The 20,215-nt window shown below is 38.5% G+C and overlaps 1 protein-coding gene across 1 annotated transcript; it reads right to left on the reverse strand.

Moving 5' to 3' along the window:
- Positions 1 to 9,280: 9,280 nt before the first annotated feature.
- On the reverse strand, positions 9,281 to 17,830 carry CYTL1 (cytokine like 1). Its single transcript, XM_044682336.1, has 4 exons — positions 17,687 to 17,830; positions 17,073 to 17,117; positions 11,235 to 11,363; positions 9,281 to 9,427 (listed from the first exon to the last, which is right to left on the reverse strand). Exons 1-4 carry the CDS (start codon positions 17,828 to 17,830, stop codon positions 9,281 to 9,283), a joined length of 465 nt encoding a protein of 154 aa, XP_044538271.1.
- Between the last annotated feature and the right edge of the window lie 2,385 nt (positions 17,831 to 20,215).

The following is a 20,215-nucleotide window of genomic DNA, read 5'->3' on the forward strand; positions in this document are numbered from 1 at the left end:
ACAGATCCGAATATTGAACTTTAGGTAGGTCAAAGTATCTTATCCAAGTTCCCCAAAGGATCTCATTATGGATTTTCACCCCATACTCTGGTCATTTAGTATGGATTGACATCTATGAAGAGTCCATTGCACGTAGCAGATTTTCCGTGCATGGCTGAAAAATTGGCAAAATTGGAATTTCATTTGTATCAGAAATTAATTTTCTTCATCTGCAGAATTACCCAGATGATATGGAATCAATTACCCAAACTTAGAATAGTGACACCCTTCCAATGATCTGTAAAGGTCTCCCAAGTTGGTACAATCATACCATCTCTTAACTTTTTTTTAAGGTTAAAGTGAATGCAGGAGAGCTGGCATTCAGTGCAATGAATTAAATAAAAAAGTAATAAAAATAAGAATTCTTCCCAAATCTTTTGAGTTATAGTCTCTTTGCCACACCAAAAGTCATAAATTGGTGGATATTTAGACAAACAAATGGTGTGAAATTTCTGGAGGTTGATTGCAAAAGCAATAGAAATGGGATGAGAATAACTTGTTTTGAAATAATTCCAGGAACACTAGTATCACATAAGGCAATAAACAAAAATAAAACTAAATTATGACTGCTGATTTGACACTTTATAGCCTGATGTCACTATATTTTATCTACTGTAATAGTTAATCAATTCCAATACAGCCAGGAAATGTGAATCGTCAGCTCTTGATGCAGCATATCTACTAGTCTGAGTATTTTGTAAATGACTAGAGTGGTGGCTTCACATTACTAAAAATTTGGTAAATCAACATGGCCTGAAATGAGGATTTTAATAATACAGTTTTCCAGCTGACTTATTTCATTGGCTTTCAAAAATGATTAGGCCAATTAGTCTGCCTATATTAAGTCCAGCATTTATAGCTCAACCTCTTCCAATTTCCATCATCCATCACCATCATCACCACCATCTATTAATAGCTCATATTTGCATATTGTTTTATAGTTGTGATGTGCTTCATCTATTTCACCTCATTTGATTCTGAAAGTTAGACAGAGCAAGTGCTTTCTCTCCAATTTTATCATACCAGTGACTAGGGAAACTCTTTGTTAGGGTAGTCTCCAGAGGAGACTGTTCAAATTGAAAGGGGAAAAAGTATAAATAGGAAAGCCAAGCTGGGCTGATACTAGGGTATCCATAAAACAAGGGTTGGCCATCTACTAGCAGGTTCCCTGATTTTTTGTGGCCCTTGAGGTAAGAATAGTTTTTACCCTTTTCGATAAAGTTTTATTGTATTTAAAAATATAAAAACCATCTTAGCTTGCAGGCCTGTTCAGGCAGCAGGATTTGTTATTTTTGTTATTCTACTGTAGTTTACTGACCTTGCCATAGAACAGGGGTCTGCAACGTATGGCTCTTGAGCCATATCTGGCTCTTTTGAGGGCCAGATATGGCTCTTTCTGCAGGAGCCATAAAGTCAATTTTTTTTTCAGGCACTGTTACAGGAGCGCACAGTGAGCACTGTACGGCTCTCAGGAAATTACATTTTAAAAAATGTGGAGTTTATGGCTCTCACGACCAAAAAGGTTGCCGACCCCTGCCATAGAGCATCAAATCTTTTAAATAAAAAATTGCTTAAAACCTTATTGGAGAGGAACAGCTAGATGTCTCAGTGGTTAGACCACTGGATCTAGAGACAATACACAGGGTACCTAAATATGGTCTTACTCCCAGTGGAAACACTGGTGGCTAAGGGGGAGAGAATGGACTCTTGTAGAAGATGACACATTAGCTGATATAGTAGTGAAAGGATGGAGAGATTATAAAAAATAGTGGGGACAAGAGAGACAAGCCTGGGAGACAGCCCAGTTCAGTCAAAGATACGAGAACTAGAATATTATATGTCAAGATAGCAAGTGGGCCAGTAGGTCTGGATGACTGAGTGTTGAAGGGGAGTCAAAAATTAAAAAAAAAATTCCAAAAGTCCAGACAAGAGTGGAAAGACTGATTAGTACAGCAGAGTTCCAAGGCATGGGTGTCAATATTATATTAGGAAATCAAGATGACTATTGATGACAATGAATTCTCCAAAGCCTGGCTCTTTCTTTATTTCTCTTTCTCTTTCTCTTTTTCTTTCTTTCTTTCTTTCTTTCTTTCTTTCTTTCTTTCTTTCTTTCTTTCTTTCTTTCTTTCTTTCTTTCTTTCTTTCTTTCTTTCTTTCTTTCTTTCTTTCTTTCTTTCTTTCTTTCTTTCTTTCTTTCTTTCTTTCTTTCTTTCTTTCTTTCTTTCTTTCTTTCTTTCTTTCTTTCTTTCTTTCTTTCTTTCTTTCTTTCTTTCTTTCTTTCTTTCTTTCTTTCTTTCTTTCTTTCTTTCTTTCTTTCTTTCTTTCNCTTCCTTCCTTCCTTCCTTTCTTTCTTTCTCTTTTTAAATTATAGCTTCTAAAGTTCTTAGGACATACCCAATACATCCATGCTAGTGTCCTGGTCAGAGTCTCTCATGCCTCCTTCTGATGGAGCCACCCATATGAGGTAATGCATGAACTTCTGGGTTCTTTCCACCTTTTTGGTATCAGAACTGACATGTGTCCTTTAGAATCAGCATAACTATTATAATCACAATCGTTAACTGTACCCATTGAGAGGATGAAGGAGCAAACTGAGCTGTCCTCGGCTGGAGATCTCTGCTGACCAATGGTCACTTTTGGGGAGAGCACCTCTGATGCCTAATTCAAATAGTTTTTCTGTGAGGGGGGAATAGTCCCCTGCTCTTCAAGAGGTTTTTCCTATACATCACTTAAAGGGTAGTATTTTTTTAAGTTTATTTAATTAATGAATGAATTTAGAATATTTTCCATAGTTACATGATTCATGTTCTTTCCCTCCCCTCTTCCCACCCCACTCCTGTAGCCAAGAGCAATTCAACTGGGTTTTACATGTGTCATTGATCAAGACCTATTTCCATATTATTAATATTTGCACTAGGGTGATTGTTTATAGAGTTTACATCAAAGGGTGGTATTCTTAAAGAGCTGTGGCATGTTCCTTTATTTCCCCTCCATAGATGGAGGTTGTATCATTAGTTTTCTCAGTTTATTAAACCTTGACCCATTGAGCAGACTACCCTTGAGGAAGGGTTGCCTATCATTGGTCTTACCATTGGCCTTAACATGGTCCTAACATGCCTATCATTGATCTTAACATAGGAAGGCCCTCTCATCTCTGAGATCCCTTATCTTCAGTCTTGGGAACAGCAATAGTTCTCTGCAGGAGGGAGAGTCTTCCTTATGAAAGTTAGTTACATGGGTTTTATCAAATGGTATACTGCCCGCCCACTCCCTGCCTTAACATATCTCTGATGTTCTACCACCTTCTAGCTCTTCCTTACAGAATTATATTATTCAAAAAGGGATTAAATAAATGAATAATTTTTAATGATAAAATGGGAAAGGAACCATAAGGCTGAAATCAAGTATATAATTAACTGAGTCCTTAGCTGATTCGTGGACTGACTGTTGTATGTGTTAGCCACAGAAAGGGAAGTAGGGCATTTTGATCTTTGGAGAAGGAAAACAGTAGCTTTGGACAATAGTCTTGAGGCAGGAACCAGGCCCTTTCTCGAAAAAAAAAGTTTCTTAATGTTGTGGGAGAAACACAGCCAAGTTTGTAGCAGGGTTTTACCCCAAGAATGGGAGATTCAAACTCCACTCAATCCAGAAGTAAGAAAAGAATTTTATTAGAAGAAGAAGAGGTTTATGGTGGTATAATAATTGATTAATAGTTGGCAGAATAGCCCAGAGGCTAATGGTTCTAAGGCTGATGACTAAGCCTGGGCTAGTAGAGTAACCTCTCTGGAGCTGATGGAATAGCACTTCTCCAGGTGTGGAGTAGCAACCCCAAGTGTGTAATAACAGCTCCTTAGCTAGTAGAATAGTAGTCACATAGCCCTGGGCTGATGGAGTAGCAGCTCTCAGGGTGATGAATAGCCCAATAGATAAGGGAGAAGTAGCCCCAGGTATGGATTCCTAACCCATCAGTGGAGTAGCAACCCCAGTGTGGAGAGACAACCCTACACCTCTATGGATCAGGGTTGGTGTATTTATTAGGGTCTGGGGGCTAGTCATCTCCCATTCCAGAGAAATCTTCACCCTCGAAAATGGGCATGCAAAATTCAGGTTGAGGCACGTTTTGGTGTTTGCCATGTATGTCATAAGAAACATGTACAGGTTCCGGAGTTTCTTCTGGAATGCCAGAGTCCCCCGATGCACAGGATCCTTGTTCCCCCATTGTCCACCTTGTTCTCATTTGTCAATGCAGGAGAGGTCTCGCTGCCCTTCTGGAATGAGACCACGAGGAAGGGGATGCAGCACATTGGATTAATTAGGTCTTACAGTTCAGGACTAAAGTAAATAAAGAACAATATGAGTAATTAGTAAAACAGATTAGGCACAAAGCTGATGCCCAATATAGGTTATTACAGATCTAGTACACAGAATGGGCCACTGATCAATCTGCTTGACTAATGCTGAAACTGAAGATTTTGCCTTTGATAGTTAACCAGTGCTAACGGTGTAATTGGAAATTTTGGGGTCCCTGAACTACATTTCCCATGAGCCAGTTGGGAAATGTAGTTCAGGGACCCCAAAATTTCCAATAACTCTAACTAGTGAGAAATGCAAGATTTTAGGAGGGTCTTATTCCTATTACTACCCCTCACTGCCTTGCTGTCTGCCCTCACTAAAGACTTTAGGAGCTTTGTTGTTCAGTCATGTCTGACTCTTCCTAACTTCATTTGGGGTTTTCTTGGCAAAGTTACTAGAATAGATTACCATCCCCTTCTCCAGCTCATTTTACAGATGAGGAAACTGAGGCAAATAGGGTTAATCCACTGTTCCACATAGCGAGTCCTAGCTATTAGTAATCTTTAAGATTTATATAGTGTGTTAAGATTTGCAAACAGATTTTCACATTCATTGTATCTTCACATCAACCTTGGGAGGTAGGTGCTATTATTATACCATTTTACAAATGTAGTCACTGAGGCAGAAGGAGGGGGAGGGCTTATCTAGGAGGAAGCAAGTGGGAAGTGCCTGAGGCTGGAACTAAATTCAGTTCTTCCTGACACCCAACCCAATTTATTATCTCCTAGTTTTCCTAGATGATTGCTATAATAGAGTAATAGTGCTTGAGGAGGAAGAACCAGGAGAGAATTTTCTGAGATACAGAAGTGTGACTCTGAGAGGTCTGCAAATTAGGGTGTCTTTTTTTCTGTTAGTATGACAGCTAGGTGGAGCCTTAGTGTATGTCTTCTTGAGGTCAGATCTGGCCTCATACTTACTAGTTGTGTGACCCTGGGCAAGTCACTTAACCCTGTTTGCTTGAGTTCCCTTATCTATCAAATGGGATTGATAATGATAGTTCATCCTATGGCTGTCATTAAGCTCAAATGAGATGATTATTGTAAAGTGCTTAACACAATGCCTGGCATGCAGAAAATTCTTGATTTATGTTTGTTATTCATAAAATTCATACTTTTTCTATGATTTATTTTTAAAGGTAATTTTATTTTATTTTAAAAATTATTTCAGTTTGTTATGAATAATATTGATATAGATGGATATATTCAAAATATTTAATAGTTTATTTAAAGCCATCTTGGTAATTAAGAAGGCCACATGCCTGCTAAGATCTAATTCAAATGCCCTGCCATTACCTCTGCCCACCTGGCTTGTTCCGCAGGAAAGAGTGTCCCAATCAAATTCTGAGACTTTATACCCCTGTCTATGTAATTATACTTCCTGTGCACCTCATTACCCAAGAGGAATCATGGGAAATGTAGTTTTGAAAGATGTCCCTTTCACCAATAATTTTTATGACTCAATAATATTCTATTAGATTAATATATACTAATTCATTCAGTCATATTTACCTGTTGGTGGGAATCTCCAGCTCTATATTCAGCTGATATAGATATTTTTCTTTAGTTATATCTCTTCCCCCCTTTCTTTTATATTTTAGTGACATAGTCCTACTAGTGTATCACTAGGTTGAAAGATTCGACTTGGGCCACAGGTTCAAATCATTTTATAGAATAGCTGGACCAGTTTGCATCGCCATTAACAGAACGTTAGTGTACTTACCTTTGTGCAGCTCATCTAACAATTGCCATTTTTGCCAGTTTGATAAGTGTGAGATAGAATCTCAGAAATGTTTAATTTGCATTTCTCTAATTATTAGTGATTTGGAGCATTTTTCCCTAGATAGGTATAGATTAATTGAATTTCTTTCTTTGAAAAATGTCAGTTCATACATATCATTTGACCACTTACCAATTGGCAGTTTCCCACAGCATCTCTGGAAACTGAAAGTATTTAAATGTAACTTGGCATCAATGTAATTAGGTACAAGCTTGGAGTTACCTTCTTTCTGTGCCTGCCTTATTTATTAAAAAATACTGAATTTAAATGAAGGGTGGGGGAGAGAGAAAAAGAGAAAGAGAGAGAGAAAGAGAGAGAACATAGGATTATATGTGAAAAAATGAATCAATATGACATGGAATTTGCTTTTATATAATATTTCAATATCCCTATCTGTATTGACATCTCTAAATTGCTATCAAAATTATTATTTTTGAACTTCTTTCCCCTAGTTTGCATTTTTAAAATGCTTCAATTATCTTTACTTCTTTTCTTTTCTTCTTTTTTTTTTTTTTGGGCAACACAATCACTAGATCCTTTTTTTCTCACAAAGTTTTCTACCAATTAAAGGAAAAACATGGTCTTTATAACAAATAATCATAGTTTAGCAAAAATAAATCCATACATTTGCCCTATCCAAACATACATATTTCATTCTCTGCACCCTGGATCCATCACTGCTTTCAGAAGGTAGCAGGCTTCCCTTTTGGCCTTCTTGTGTCATCATTGCATTGATTAGAATTCTTAATTCTTTTCAAAGAATCTTTCCTTATAATGTGTTATTATATAAATTATTCCTTTGATTCTGCTCACTTCACTATATCAGTATATATAAATCTTCTTAGATTTCTCTAATACCATGCCTTTTCTCATTTCTCATGGTATAATAGCATTTCATTTTATTCACATACCATAATTTGCCCAGACATTCCCCAGATTATGCATACTCCCCTTGCTTACAATTCCTTTCTACAACATAAGAGCTTGCTATATAAAATTTTTGTACATGTGAACCTTTTTTTCATTGTTTGATTTCACTGGGGCTTAGGCCTATTATTTATATTCCTGAGTCAAAGGACATGAACAGCTTTGTGACTTTTGAGGCATAGTTCTCAATTATGGACCATAACACCCAGCTTTGTTTTCTCAAAGCCTTTCTAACAACTCTTATTTTCTTTCTTTGTCATCTTAATCAACCTGATAGATGTGAGATAGAACCTCAGAATTATTTTAATTTACATTTCCCTACTTATTTGTGATTTGGAGCATTTTTTTTTTTCTGGCTCAAGATAGCTTGGATTTCTTCACTTGAGAGCTGTCCATATCTGAATCTATGTTATCTAGTGGAGAATGGTTGCAATTCCTGTGTACTTGAATTAGTAATATGCATTTTGATTATCTGAGGTCTGCTATTATGGAAAAACTTGAAGTATAGGTTTCTTTTTTCCTATCCAACTATTTTCCTTCTATTTTCAACTACATTGATTTTGTTAATGAAAACCCTTTTTGATTTTATAGAATCAGAATTGTTTATTTTGTCTTCTTTGACCTGCCTTTTAATCTGTTCATGAACTCTTTCTCTAGCTAGAAGGGTGAGAAATATTTTCTTCTTTGCTCTTGTAATTTGTTTGTGATGTGGCATTTGTTATCTAGGCCATGTACTCATTTGGAGCTTATTGTGGCATATGTTGTTCGATCTTGCTCTAAATCTAATTTCTAGCAGATTTCTTTCTAGTTTTCTGATCCAAGTAATTGGGGTTTGGGGTCTTATTGAACATTACGCCACCATATTCATTTGCTTCTTTCTATGTGCTTACCTTCCTTACCACAAGCCATCTAATCTAGATACATTTATTCTTCTTGATTGGTATACACTTGTTCTCTGGAAACTTCCATGTTAGAAACTACCAGCTTCCTAGTTAATTATAACCTATTGTTAATACAAGTAGACATATTTGGGCAGGACAATATTCTTCCCTATAAAAAAAACTGTCTCTTTTCAGTATCAGAGAGAAAGTACCCCGTTATATAGGACAACCCATGATTGTTCACAGTGGACTGTGTGAGTAGAGATACCTAGGTCTTATCTGGGTTCTGGGATTGGAGGGAATTTCTCATTAGCTTATTAATCTCTTCCTCTTGCTGTTGATAGAAGATAGTTTCTTAGACAACTCTCTATTTCCATTCTAAGTAAGTCACAGACACGTCTTGTTCCTTTGGAGATTCCTCTGATGGTATCCTGGTCTAGACATCAAATGATCTGGATGTATTCTTGCTTTCCTTCTTCCATTCCAAGCATCTTCCCTTGCATGAATCAAAATGCACCTCTAATAAAAGCCTGCATCAGACTGCTAAGGACACATGGATCAATGAAAGGCAGAGTGATGAAAAAGAAGAGAATCCCCCAAAGGCATAAAGAAATAGTGGCCTTGCATGGTGGCATCAGACTGGGTGCCGTGTTATGTCATGGTCAGAAAACATGACCCATTACAGTAACTTCCAAGATCTCATGGAAATGGGCAGAAAGAGAATCTGCTTAGAAAAGCAAGTTATAAGAGGATCGTTAAAAAACAAGAGAACATCCATGACGATTGGATAAGCCACAGAGAAGACAATTGTTTCTCTTCAAAAAGTGATCTTTAATCAGTCTTCATCAGTTTTGAAAGGACATTTTCTCTAACAATCTATGAAAAGAAACTTGAGAAACAATACAAAGATATGTTTAATATTTTAAAAAAGTCACTGCAGAATCTTTTTCTCTTATGGTCAGCTTGGGCAAAAGAATCTAGCTCACTATAAGCAAAGCTAAAACAAGATCGGAAGGAGCTTCTGCTCTGACCAAGTTAAGCTAGTCATGAAAGCACCTCCTTTTGCTCGCTATAAAGCCAGCCATTCATGAGGAATAAACATATCTAGCATTTCATTCTTACTGTTCAAATAAACAGATCAGGCCTTCTGGCTAAATGGAAATATCCAGTGAAAAGCAAGCTTTCTAGTCCAGTTTTGACATACAGCTCTCCAGGTAGCCTATGGACTTGTTCACTTCCTGGAGATGGCAAAATGCACAGTGAAATCGGGGATAACACACACGAGCACTGTTGGGTCCACGATTTTAACCAGTTGAGGTTTTGGCAGCGGGTGTAATTGGAAACATCTTGGGAACTTCCTTCAGCTCTGACCTAACTTGAGATCTTACAGTGGTGGGAGCTTGGATGGGGTTTTCCAGAGCCTCGCAGTCATCAGACAAGAACACCAAGTCCTGTGGAAACAAGAGAAGAGTGCCAGCATGAGAAAAGGAGGCAGGAGAGGGGGATAAAACTTCAGGAAGTCTGTAATATCGAGGTGCTCCTGAGCAAGCGAAGGACAAGCTCACGGATGGAAGAAGGGAGGACCCAGAGGGCTGCCATTGACCTTGGTGAAATAAATTGATCATTAAGCAGCCCTTTTCTGGATGCCATGTCTTGACACCTCTGGCAGCTTTCAGGATAGCTGATCATACCAGCATCGTCCTCAGAGCACAGACATCTAGGGAAAGTCACCCAGTTAACCAGATTCTTTATAAGCTACAAGGTATTCACCTAGATTCCTCACTATTCTCCTATTTAATAAATTCAGTCCTGCAGTATGAGCCCAGTTAAGAACTCAGCCCAGAAGCCCTGGCTAGCTTCAGTTTTCCAAATTGATTCCTAGGCTTCAGATATTTCCTAGCAGAGTTGCCTTGGGCAAGTCACTTAACCCCCATTGCCTAGCTGTAATTGTTCTTCTGCCTTGGAACCAATAAACAATATTGATTCTAAGATGGAAGATAAGGTTTTTTTTTTTTAAAGTAGATTACTAGTAAGTCCAGAGAGGGAGAGAGGCTGGTGCTCTCATCAGTCTTATTGGCAAAAATTGCTGCCTTCCTGTTCCACTAGATTAATTGCCTTGCCTTGTATGATTATGATTGTGCACCGGGTATAATCACATCACAGATCACATTTCATAATACAGGCTGGAGACCTCGAATAATTTTTTAATCTTCCCTTTCCCTGACTCCCCCCACCAACTTAAGCATCTTTTCAACATTTGGGGAATATTACAAAGGTATGTAGTCTAATCAACAGAAATAGCTGAAAGCACAGAGAAGTTAACAATGAACTGAAGTATATATGATACTAAAGTTCTTTACTCTTGTACTTTCAGTCAGTTATGAAATCTTGCCCATCTGTTCTTTACAATTATTTTTTAATCTGTTTCTTCCTTTCTATTCCCATTGCAATCTACTTTATAATCTGTGTCCGGGCTACTATGGTGCCATTTTAAATAGCCTCCTTTCATTTCTCCTCTTCGAGTCCATCCTATTTAATCTTCCAGATGAATCTTTCCAAAGCATAGCTTTTATCATACCATAACCTCCTTTAATAGCTTCTTACTGCTTATAGGAACATCTAAGCTCCTTAGCTTGGCATTCAAGACCTTCCACATTCTATATTTATTTATTTTTAAAATTCTTACCTTCTGTCTTAGAATCAATATTGTATATTGGTTCCAAGGCAGAAGAGTGATAAGGACTAGGCAATAGTGGTTAAATGACTTGCCCAGGGTCACCCATCTAGGAAGCATCTGACGCTGGATTTGGATTCAGTATCTCCCATCTCTAAGTCTGGTTCTCAATTTACTAAGCCACCTAGCTGCCTCTTCTTATTTGCCACCACTCTCTTGCATGAATTCTCTTCTTTTACCTTGTCCCCTATCATCTGTATCCTTCCTGAATGCTTAGAAGACCTACCTCAAGTCTTTCCTCTTCCTGATTACCCCAATTGACAGTGGTCTCCACCTCCTCTGAGCACTTATGCCCTCGTTTAGCATTTGCTGTAATCCACTTTATATCAGTGGTTATGTTTTTATGTCTATGTGGCTCATCTTTCGCAGTAGATTATAATTTCCATCCAGGCAGGGACCCATGTTTTATAATCTATTATATCCCACAGTAGGCTTCTAGCACAGGGTCCCACATGAAGCAGAAGGGCAAGAATAATGTGATCGATCAAGACAAACAAAAGAGGTCACTAAAAACGTGAACATACCCTTCTACAGAATGAGTTCATGATGGTGTACAGCTTCCGCACCTTGTCTTTCAGGGCACCCACTTGAGTAACTTTCCGACACCTGGGTGATGCCACAAAGTCCCGTAGTTTGGCCAACACACAGTAATTCTGAAAGCACAAAGTGATAGACGATTCATGGGACAGAATGACAGTGGAAGATGAGCGCCTGCTCAAAGAACAGAAGCTCTTTGATGGAAAGAAGTGACTTTCATTTGTCTTTGTGAAGGATGTAGTCAGTTGAGAAGCATTTAGTAAGCACCAACTATATTCCAAGAGCTGTGAGAGAGTTCTTTTTTCTTCTCTGGCGATGTTCTTTATATTCTCAGTATTTACACAGAAAACATTGGCAGCATAGGTGTGATCCATGGAGTCCTGTAAAGAGGTCTGAACTAGGAATCAAGAAGCCTGAACTAGTCAGAGCTCTAACATTAACTGACTGACTAGGTGATCTGGAAAAAGCCACTTGAATTCATCATTTTATTTTTACAAATGGTGATAATAGTAATTGCTCTAATTACTTATTATGTAGACTTTTTCTTTTGTGGAGAAAGATGGTGAGTGAGAATAATAACAGACATTTATCTGGTTTTGTAGTAGTCATGAACAGACAGCAAGGTGGCCCAGTGGATAGAGAGTCAGGACTAGAGTCAGAAAGACTCATCTTCATGAGTTCAAATATGACTTCAGACATTTACTAGTAGCGTGACCTTGGAAAAGTCATTTAACCCAGTCTACCTCATTTTCTTCATTTTAAAAATGAGCAAGAAAAGGAAATGGCAAACCATTCCAGCTTCTTTGCTAAGAAAACCCCAAATAGGGTCACAGAGTTAGATACAACTGAGGAGCAACAAAGTATTCACAAAGGGCTTCATATATATTATTTCATTTAATATAATAATTTTAGAAGATAGGTAATATAGGCATTACTATCCCTATTTTATAGATGGGGAAACTGAGGCTCAGCGATTGACAAAGGTCATACAACTAGTGTCAGCTTTAGAATATAAATACAAGTTGCTCCTGACTGTAAATCTAGCATTCCTTTCCTTCCCATATTTCCCAATATTGAAAAATAATACTTGGAATAGTTTAGTCAACATATACATTTCTTGTTTTGTCTTTTTTTAAATTTAAATTTAAATTTTTAAAACCCTTACCTTCTGTCTTGGAGTCAATACTGTGTATTGGCTCCAAGGCAGAAGAGTGGTAAGGGTAGGCAATGGGGGTCAAGTGACTCGCCCAGGGTCACATAACTAGGAAGTGTCTGAGGCCAGATTTGAAACTAGGACCTCCCATCTCTAGGTCTGGCTCTCAATCCACTGAGCTACCCACCTGCCCCCTCTTGTTTTGTCTTGGGACCTGACCCAGTAGTCCTATGTCTTCTTAAAAAAGTGTCATCAATTGATTTTGAAAGCTACTGATGAAATATTTCCTTCCCAACATTTCTTTCTGCAGAGTCCCTACTTACCTTTCGAGGTCCACTCCAAATGTTACCTCTTCCATAACGTCTTCCCTGCTGTACCTAGCCAGAAATGATTTGACTCCCCCCTCACTCCAATACTTATGGGGAGCCGTCAGAAGCAAAGCATATTACCCACACTACATCATTAGATCTTGGTAATACTTATGTGGGTGGGTGGGGAGGAGTAGCATCATGGCTGGAGGACAGAGCGAGCATTGGACCTGCAACCAGAAAGAGCTCGGTTTGAATCCCACCTCAGACACTTACTGACTGTGAGACCCAAAGCAACCAGCTTTCTTTTTAACAAGATGAAAGTGATAATAAGCAGAGTGCTTAGTTCACTGAACTGCTGTGAAGATCCGATGACAATGTATAGAAGGTGCTTTGCAAACCTTGGAGGATTTTATAGCACAGGGAGAGAGACCAGATTCCCTGGGGAAGAAAATCCCTTTACCAATGACAGTTGGAACCTTCTCTGCAATTTATAATCTTAGGGATTTGCCTAGAACATCGAGAACCTGACATGCCCAGAATCACAAAACCAGGACATGTTGAAGGCAGGACTCGAACCTAGTTGTGACTATGAGGCCAGCTCTCTCTCTGTATCCCATGCTGCTTAATTATAATTATAAATCTCAGTTCCAAACTCTTGGCTGGATTCTAGTGGTAGGAAGCAGATTGAAGGTATGCACTGAAGGGTGGTGTAGTGGAAAAAGTCTTCTACTAGTTTAGGAATCAGACCACTCAAGACAGGTTTTTGGCTTTGCCATAATTAACTAGCTGTATGACCTTGGGCAAATAACCCTACCTCTTGTGTAAAATGAAAATGTTGGTGGTTGCCACTTATTTTTCCTTTCCATAATATTAAATCATTTAAAAATGTAATATAAAATTCAATTATCACACTTAGAGGCTGTGAGGTGGCATAATGGGCAAATGTCCTGGGCTTGGAGTCAGGAAGACCCAAGTTCAAATTGTATCTCAGATACTGACTGCAGGGCCTTGGTCAACTCACTTTGTCTCTCTCTCTGCCTCAGTTTCCTGCTGTGCAAAATGATGATAATGATAGCAGCCACCACACATAGTTGTTGTGAGGATCAAATGAAATACCATCGACAATGTTTTGCAAACCATAAAGTATCACATAAATGTTGTTGTCTTTGTTTAATGATTAATTATTAAATTTAATAGGGATTAATTATTTTTATTTGGCAGATGAAGGATCTGAGGTGGAAAGAGGTTCATGACTTGTCTATTGTCACAGAATTCATGAGCATCAGAATTGAGATTTAGAGTTAGTCTTCCTGACTTGATGATCAGTTCTGCTCACTGACCATTCTGCCATATTGTCTTTCTTTCTCTTTCAGCTGAACCACAGGAACAGTTCTGAGACCTTTCATGAAATTCTGTCTAGTGTTGTAACCCACTAGTTTTTTGTAGATGATAAGAGTGAGTATAGTGATATGCTTAATCAATGCACATCAGTTTGTATTGTGATTATTTGTTTTCTTGTCTTAGCTCCTTCCTAAATCTATAAACTGAGATCATATTTGAACTCAGGACCTCCTATCTCTAGGCCTGACTTTCTATCCACTGATTCACCTAAATACCCCTCTAATAGTTCTTTGTACAGACTGTGTTGGGTCCTAATGGACTCATCAATGCTATGACTCTTGCTCCCAAAAGTCTTTGGGTAAGAGCAGCTGCTGCTTTTCTCTTTGAGAAGTCAAATCACAAAAAACTAATAGCCAGTGCTCTGTCGAAACAACAAATTAATACATGTTGATTGAGTAGATTCATTTAAACTCCTCAGTCCAAGTTCTAATGTTGACGCTCCCCCTGTCCTGAGGGTCACTTAACTCTGAATGAGTCTCTGACCTCAAGCATCGGTCAGACTCCTCAGTGGTGTTCCTCTTTACTAGCCATCAGTGGTTGGGTTGTTTATCTACACAACTACGCTGTCAGGTGGCAGCTGAAGGACACCAGCCTGGAGCCCATACCATGAAGACAACCACACTGAGAGAACATGGTAGAAGGATTGCTCTTCTGCTTGCAGCCTTCACTCCCTGAACACCATCTTTTGTTTTGGGTGCACATCAGACCATCTTAGAGCACAGAAAAATATTAAATAGAAATTCAGCAACTTGACTGGCAGTGTTTATGTGAGTGATTTGCCTCAGTGACCCAAGAAGGGAATAACTTTTAGCAGAAGTGAATGGCTTTGTCTATAGATAGCTAGAAGGATCGATTTTTTAAAACCCTTACCTTCTGTCTTAGAATCAATACTACGTATTGGTCCCAAGGCAGAAGAATGGTAAGGGCAGGCATTGGGGGTTAAGTGACTTGCCCAGGATCACACAGCTAGGAAGTATCTGAGGCCACATTTGAACCCTGGACCTCCTGTCTCTAGGCCTGGCTCTCAATCTTTTGAGCCACCCAACTGCCCCCTGCCTATCGATTTAACTAGAGTCCAAGCAAAGTCTGAGGGTATCTTCCTTCCTAGGGTCAGTCCTTCTGTTTTTTTTCCATAAAACCATTCCACAATTGCAGTGTTAATACATGACTACTTAGTCATTTGCATGCTAGCTTCCCAATTAAGACTATCAACTCCTTAAAAGCAGGGACTGACCTGGGGGAAGGAGGTCCCCAGAAGTACCTAGAATTCAGCACAGTGCTTCGGTACATTGTAGATGCTTAATGATCAACTGGTGATGCTGTTACTGTGTTATTCTTTATATAACTAATTCCTAGAAGAAGACTGTAAAACTTTACTAGTAACATCATTTAGTTACTTTCCCATTCATTCATTCATTTATTTATTTTCAACCCTTAACTTCTGTGTATTGGCTCCAAGGCAGAAGAGTGGTAAGGGTGTGCAATGGGGGGTCAAGTGACTTGCCCAGGGTCACACAGCTGGGAAGTGTCTGAGCCAGATTTGTTACTCTCCCATTTATAACGTTCCTATGGCATGCACTGGCCCCCTGTAACTACCATTATTTCACTTGAAGGCATGTTTCTTAATAGCAATAAGTACTCTATGGAGTATGCCTGTACTTCTCTTATTGCAACTGTTCTGCCTTCTGCTTGTATTATAATTATTTCCACATGGGTCTTAACTATTAGATCACACTTCATAGTATATATTCTAAATATGTATTTTCCCAGGCACAGAGATGGACTTGGTAAATCTTTGTGTCTTTTGGGGTGTTTAGCACAGAGCCCAAATGTTTGTTGACTAACCAATACTGTACATCTTCCTCAGATAATGTACTCACCACAGAAATGACTACAAATTTATCATTCCTATTATAGCTTCTGCCCTGACGGTCCCCTTCATATTGCTTGGAACTCATTACTTCTGGAGCAATAGTAAAATGCTATTTTGTAGGTAACAACAGGAATGTGAAGATCTTTTGCTTTAAATGAGGAAAAATAGTTCTCATTCAAGTCAGAAAATTCTAGAAGTCATTCTATTTTTTTTCTTAAAAAAATCCCCAAACGACCCTTATTTTCTGTCTTAGAATTGATACTAGGTGTCAGATCCAAGGCAGAAGAGCAGTAAACAGTAGGCAATTGGGGTCAAGTGACTTGCCAAAGGTCACACAATTAGGAAGTGTCTGAGGCCAGAATTGGATCCAGGAACTCCTGTCTCTAAGCCTTGTGCTCTATTTGCTAAGTCACCTCGCTGCCCCAATCTTTTTCTAGATAAAACGTAGGATTTAGAGGACTTTTTCATTTAGGTGGTATTATGAAAGGAACACTGGATTTGGAATTAGAGAACCTAGATTTTAAGCTCCAATTTCTAATTTTATTACCCTTGTGTAAAATGGGGCAAATCTCCGTGAGCCCCCTTCCTTCCAGCTCTAGGATTAATCGTATTATTATTTGAAGCAGGAGAATAGAATATGACTCAAAGACCCAGACTCCTAGACATATGTGCATATTGGGCAAGTCATGTGAGTAAGGCAATGAAAACATTAGGGCCATTTTATAGATGAGGAAACTGAGATTCATGTTAAGGATTTCCCCCCAAATTACATAGTGAATAAAACCCCAAAGATAGGATTGGAACTAATGTATCTCATTCTAGGTTCAGTGGTAGTTTGACTATATAGTGTTTGTTCTCTATGAACTCTGTCTTTTATTTCCTCAGTTCCCCACATTGATCTACATTCTACTCAGATTGTTTGCTAAGGTGATATCTCCAAACCTTTTTCATCCTTGTATGATCACTGATCTATCATCTCCAGCCATACCCTCCATGTAATAATAGTTTTCCTCTTCTCTCCTCTGAACCCAACATTTGCACATACCTCCAACTTCTAATATTTGGAAGTGAGAAAGAATCAACTTACGTGAATATCCAAATAAAGTCTGGGCAGCCCCTCCACGCAAGGCTCCTAGAAGTAAGGAACACAGATGGTTTATTATTAAATATTCTTGAGAGACACAGAAAGTTCCATAAGCCAGTCTTTCATAGGGTCATAAGATGAAAAAGCTAGAAGGAATCTTGTTCTATAAAAGATAGAATGTCAGGGTTCTAGTGGACCTTAGAATATAGAATATTAGCACCGAAAAGGAACTTAGACCAGAGAATAAAGATTTTTAAACTTGGAAGGAATTTTAGGACATAGAGTGCTAGTGGTGGAAAGATTTTAGAACCTAAAATGTTAGAGCTGGAAAGGATCATGGAATACAGAATTTTAGGGCTGAAAAGGAATGTAGAACAGAGAACATGGATTATTAGAGCTGGAAGGAGTCTTAGAAAACAGAAGTTAGAGAAAGGATGATAGAATGGGAACATGAGTTGTTAGAGTTGAAGGGATCTTAGAACAAAGAATGTTAGAGATGGAAAGGACCTTAGAACACAGAATGTTAGAACTGAAAGTTACTTTAGAGATTGTTGAGTCCAGTTGCCTAAGAAATGGAAGCTCTTAAAATATATTTTTTAAAAGAGTAATATACTTACCAAGGGCTCCTCATTCTGCAGTGTGTTAAAGGAATCCATGATTTCTTTGCTCAGATTTAGCATCCTTGAGTAGCATGTTGGGGGAGCTGCGTTAGCCAACAGGGAAATGGAGAAAAGCACCACCAAGCCAAACAGGCGCTTCATGGTTCTGCTCTTGTCTGGTAAGATCCAAGACTCAACACCCTGGGCTTTGGGGCTTAAGTAAGGCACTCGTGGCTTCTCATTTAAACAGCATTCAGAACCAATGTAGGAAACCAGTTTGGGGGTGGTCCAAGGAACAACCAGCTCCAGTTCTCAATTTCCTGCAGTCTCCAGAGCCAGGGCTGGGCACAGAATCCAGCTAGAGGGTGAGAAAGAGGAGGGGCAGGGAATAACAAAACAAACACAAATGGAACACTTTATCCTTTCAGCTCCTGAACAGACCTCCAGTTAGTCAGAGCAGAGAGGGCTGGAGGGCAAGAAAAGGGAAAAGGTTATGACATTGAAGTACTGGAGAAAAGACCCAACTCATTAGTGAAAGATGAAGCTTGTCAATCTGAGAGTTTCTCAAAATGATGGACGAACTCTCATCACAAATGTCACAGAGTCTCAAAGCTGGAAAAGATCTCAGAATTAGAAGGGACTTTAGGACAGAGGATGTCAGAGCTGGAAAGGACCTTAGAGATTATTTTTGTCCTGCCAAGCATAAGAATGATGTGGATAAAGTTATCTGGATTTTTAGCAAAGAAAGTTGACAGATTCTTATATCAAGAGAGTCTCACCTATGTAGAGTCTTTCAGAGACATCTTTTTTTTTTCTTTTGACTTGATAAGATTAGAGAGATGTGGTCTAGGGAATAGCAAAATTAAGTGGACTCAGAACTAGATGAGTGGCCAGAACCAAAGAAGCCCACTTAGAAGGCAGTTTCTTTTGGAGATCCGCAGGGGTCTTTGTTTGACCCTATACTGCTAATTTTTTTAAACCAATGACTTGGATAAAGGCAAAAAGGGAATGTTTAGCAAACTAGAAGATGAACCAAAACTAGAAAGGATAACTAACAAAAGTAGATTACACAGAAAGATCACACATCTATAAAGACCTCAATGAGCTAGGGTTTTGGGTTCAACCCAATAAGATGACATCTAATAAGGGTAAATGTAACATTTTTGCTTAGTATAAGAAAAAACAGCATAATATCTATAAGAAGAGATTGTGTGAAGAAATCAAGGAATTTTAGTGGTTTACAAACTCCATATATGTTAAAACATGATATGTCAGACAAAAAAATCCAATCTTAGGTTGAATTAAGAGAGGAATAGAATCCAAGACTAGGGAGATGGCATCTTCTTATAGCCTAGCCCAGAAATCGCAAGTATATTTTATCAAATTGTGATAAATATTGACTAATATTTATGTGATAAATATATCTCTTATTACACATTACGTTATGTGTTATACAGTATTATATTATGTGGATATGAAATATATCAAATATGTGATAAATATATTTCTTCCTCTGGATTCTTATGTTGTTGCTAAAATTTCTCCTCTCTACTTGGCTCGTTCTTCGTTTCCCTAGTTATGTGTGTACTACTATCTTACCCTGAATTAGATAGTAAATTTCTTGATGGTATGGCCTGTGTATTTTTTGTTTGTTTGTTTTGTTTTTTTTAAACCCTTAACTTCGTTGTATTGGCTTCTAGGTGGAAGAGTGATAAGGGTGAGCAATGGGGGTCAAGTGACTTGCCCGGGGTCACACAGCTGGGAAGTGTCTGAGGCTGGATTTGAACCTAAGATCTCCCATCTCTAGACCTGACTCTCACTCCACTGAGCTACCCAGCTGCCCCCTAGCCTGTATATTTTTAAAAAACAATGTTTGTAGCTGTAGCACCAAATACAGGGCTTTGCACATAGTAGTAATAAAAATAACAACAATAGCTGACATTTATTCAGCACTTATTGTTTACAAAGCACTTTATATGTTATTTTGTTTGATTTGCGCAATTACGCTGTGAAGTTGTTGTCATTTAATTATTTCAGTCAAATCTGACTTTTTTGCTTACACATTTGTAGTTTTCTTGGTAAAGATGCTAGAGTGGCTTGCTATTTCTTTCTCCAACTCATTTTATAGATGTGGAAACTGAGACAGAGTTAAGTGCTTACCCAAGGTCATACAGAGTATGTGTCTGAGACCAGATTTGAACTTGTGAAGATGAGCCTTTTTGACTTCAGGCTTGGCACTCTGTCCACTGCACTACCTAGCGGCTCTTCCCTGTGAGGAAGGTACTATTATTATCCCTAGATTCCATAATAGGAGACTGGAAGAAGGTAAGTAATTTTTCCAAAGTCTTATTGCTGCTAAATATCTGAGATGGAATTAGAATTCAGATCTTTTTGACTCCAAGGCCAGTGCTCTATTCATTTTTACCATCTAGCTGCCTCAGAAGGCTCTCTGTAGTCTATTGAATTAGATGACAAAGTTGGTCGATAGTATAACCCAGGTTTCTAGATAGACTTGGAGGCATGTGCTGCTAAGAATACTAATTGGTG

This window comes from Gracilinanus agilis, chromosome 6 (genome assembly GCF_016433145.1).
Source record: "Gracilinanus agilis isolate LMUSP501 chromosome 6, AgileGrace, whole genome shotgun sequence".
Lineage (NCBI taxonomy): Eukaryota > Metazoa > Chordata > Mammalia > Didelphimorphia > Didelphidae > Gracilinanus > Gracilinanus agilis.

Coding starts and splice junctions, on each gene's coding strand:
- CYTL1 (XM_044682336.1), bottom strand. CDS start 17,830: ATGAAGCGCCTGTTTGGCTTGGTGGTGCTTTTCTCCATTTCCCTGTTG. Junction 11,364..17,072: donor GACTTTATTTGGATATTCAC/GTAAGTTGATTC, acceptor TTGTGCTTTCAG/AATTACTGTGTGTTGGCCAA. Junction 9,428..11,234: donor TGAACTCATTCTGTAGAAGG/GTATGTTCACGT, acceptor TTGTTTCCACAG/GACTTGGTGTTCTTGTCTGA.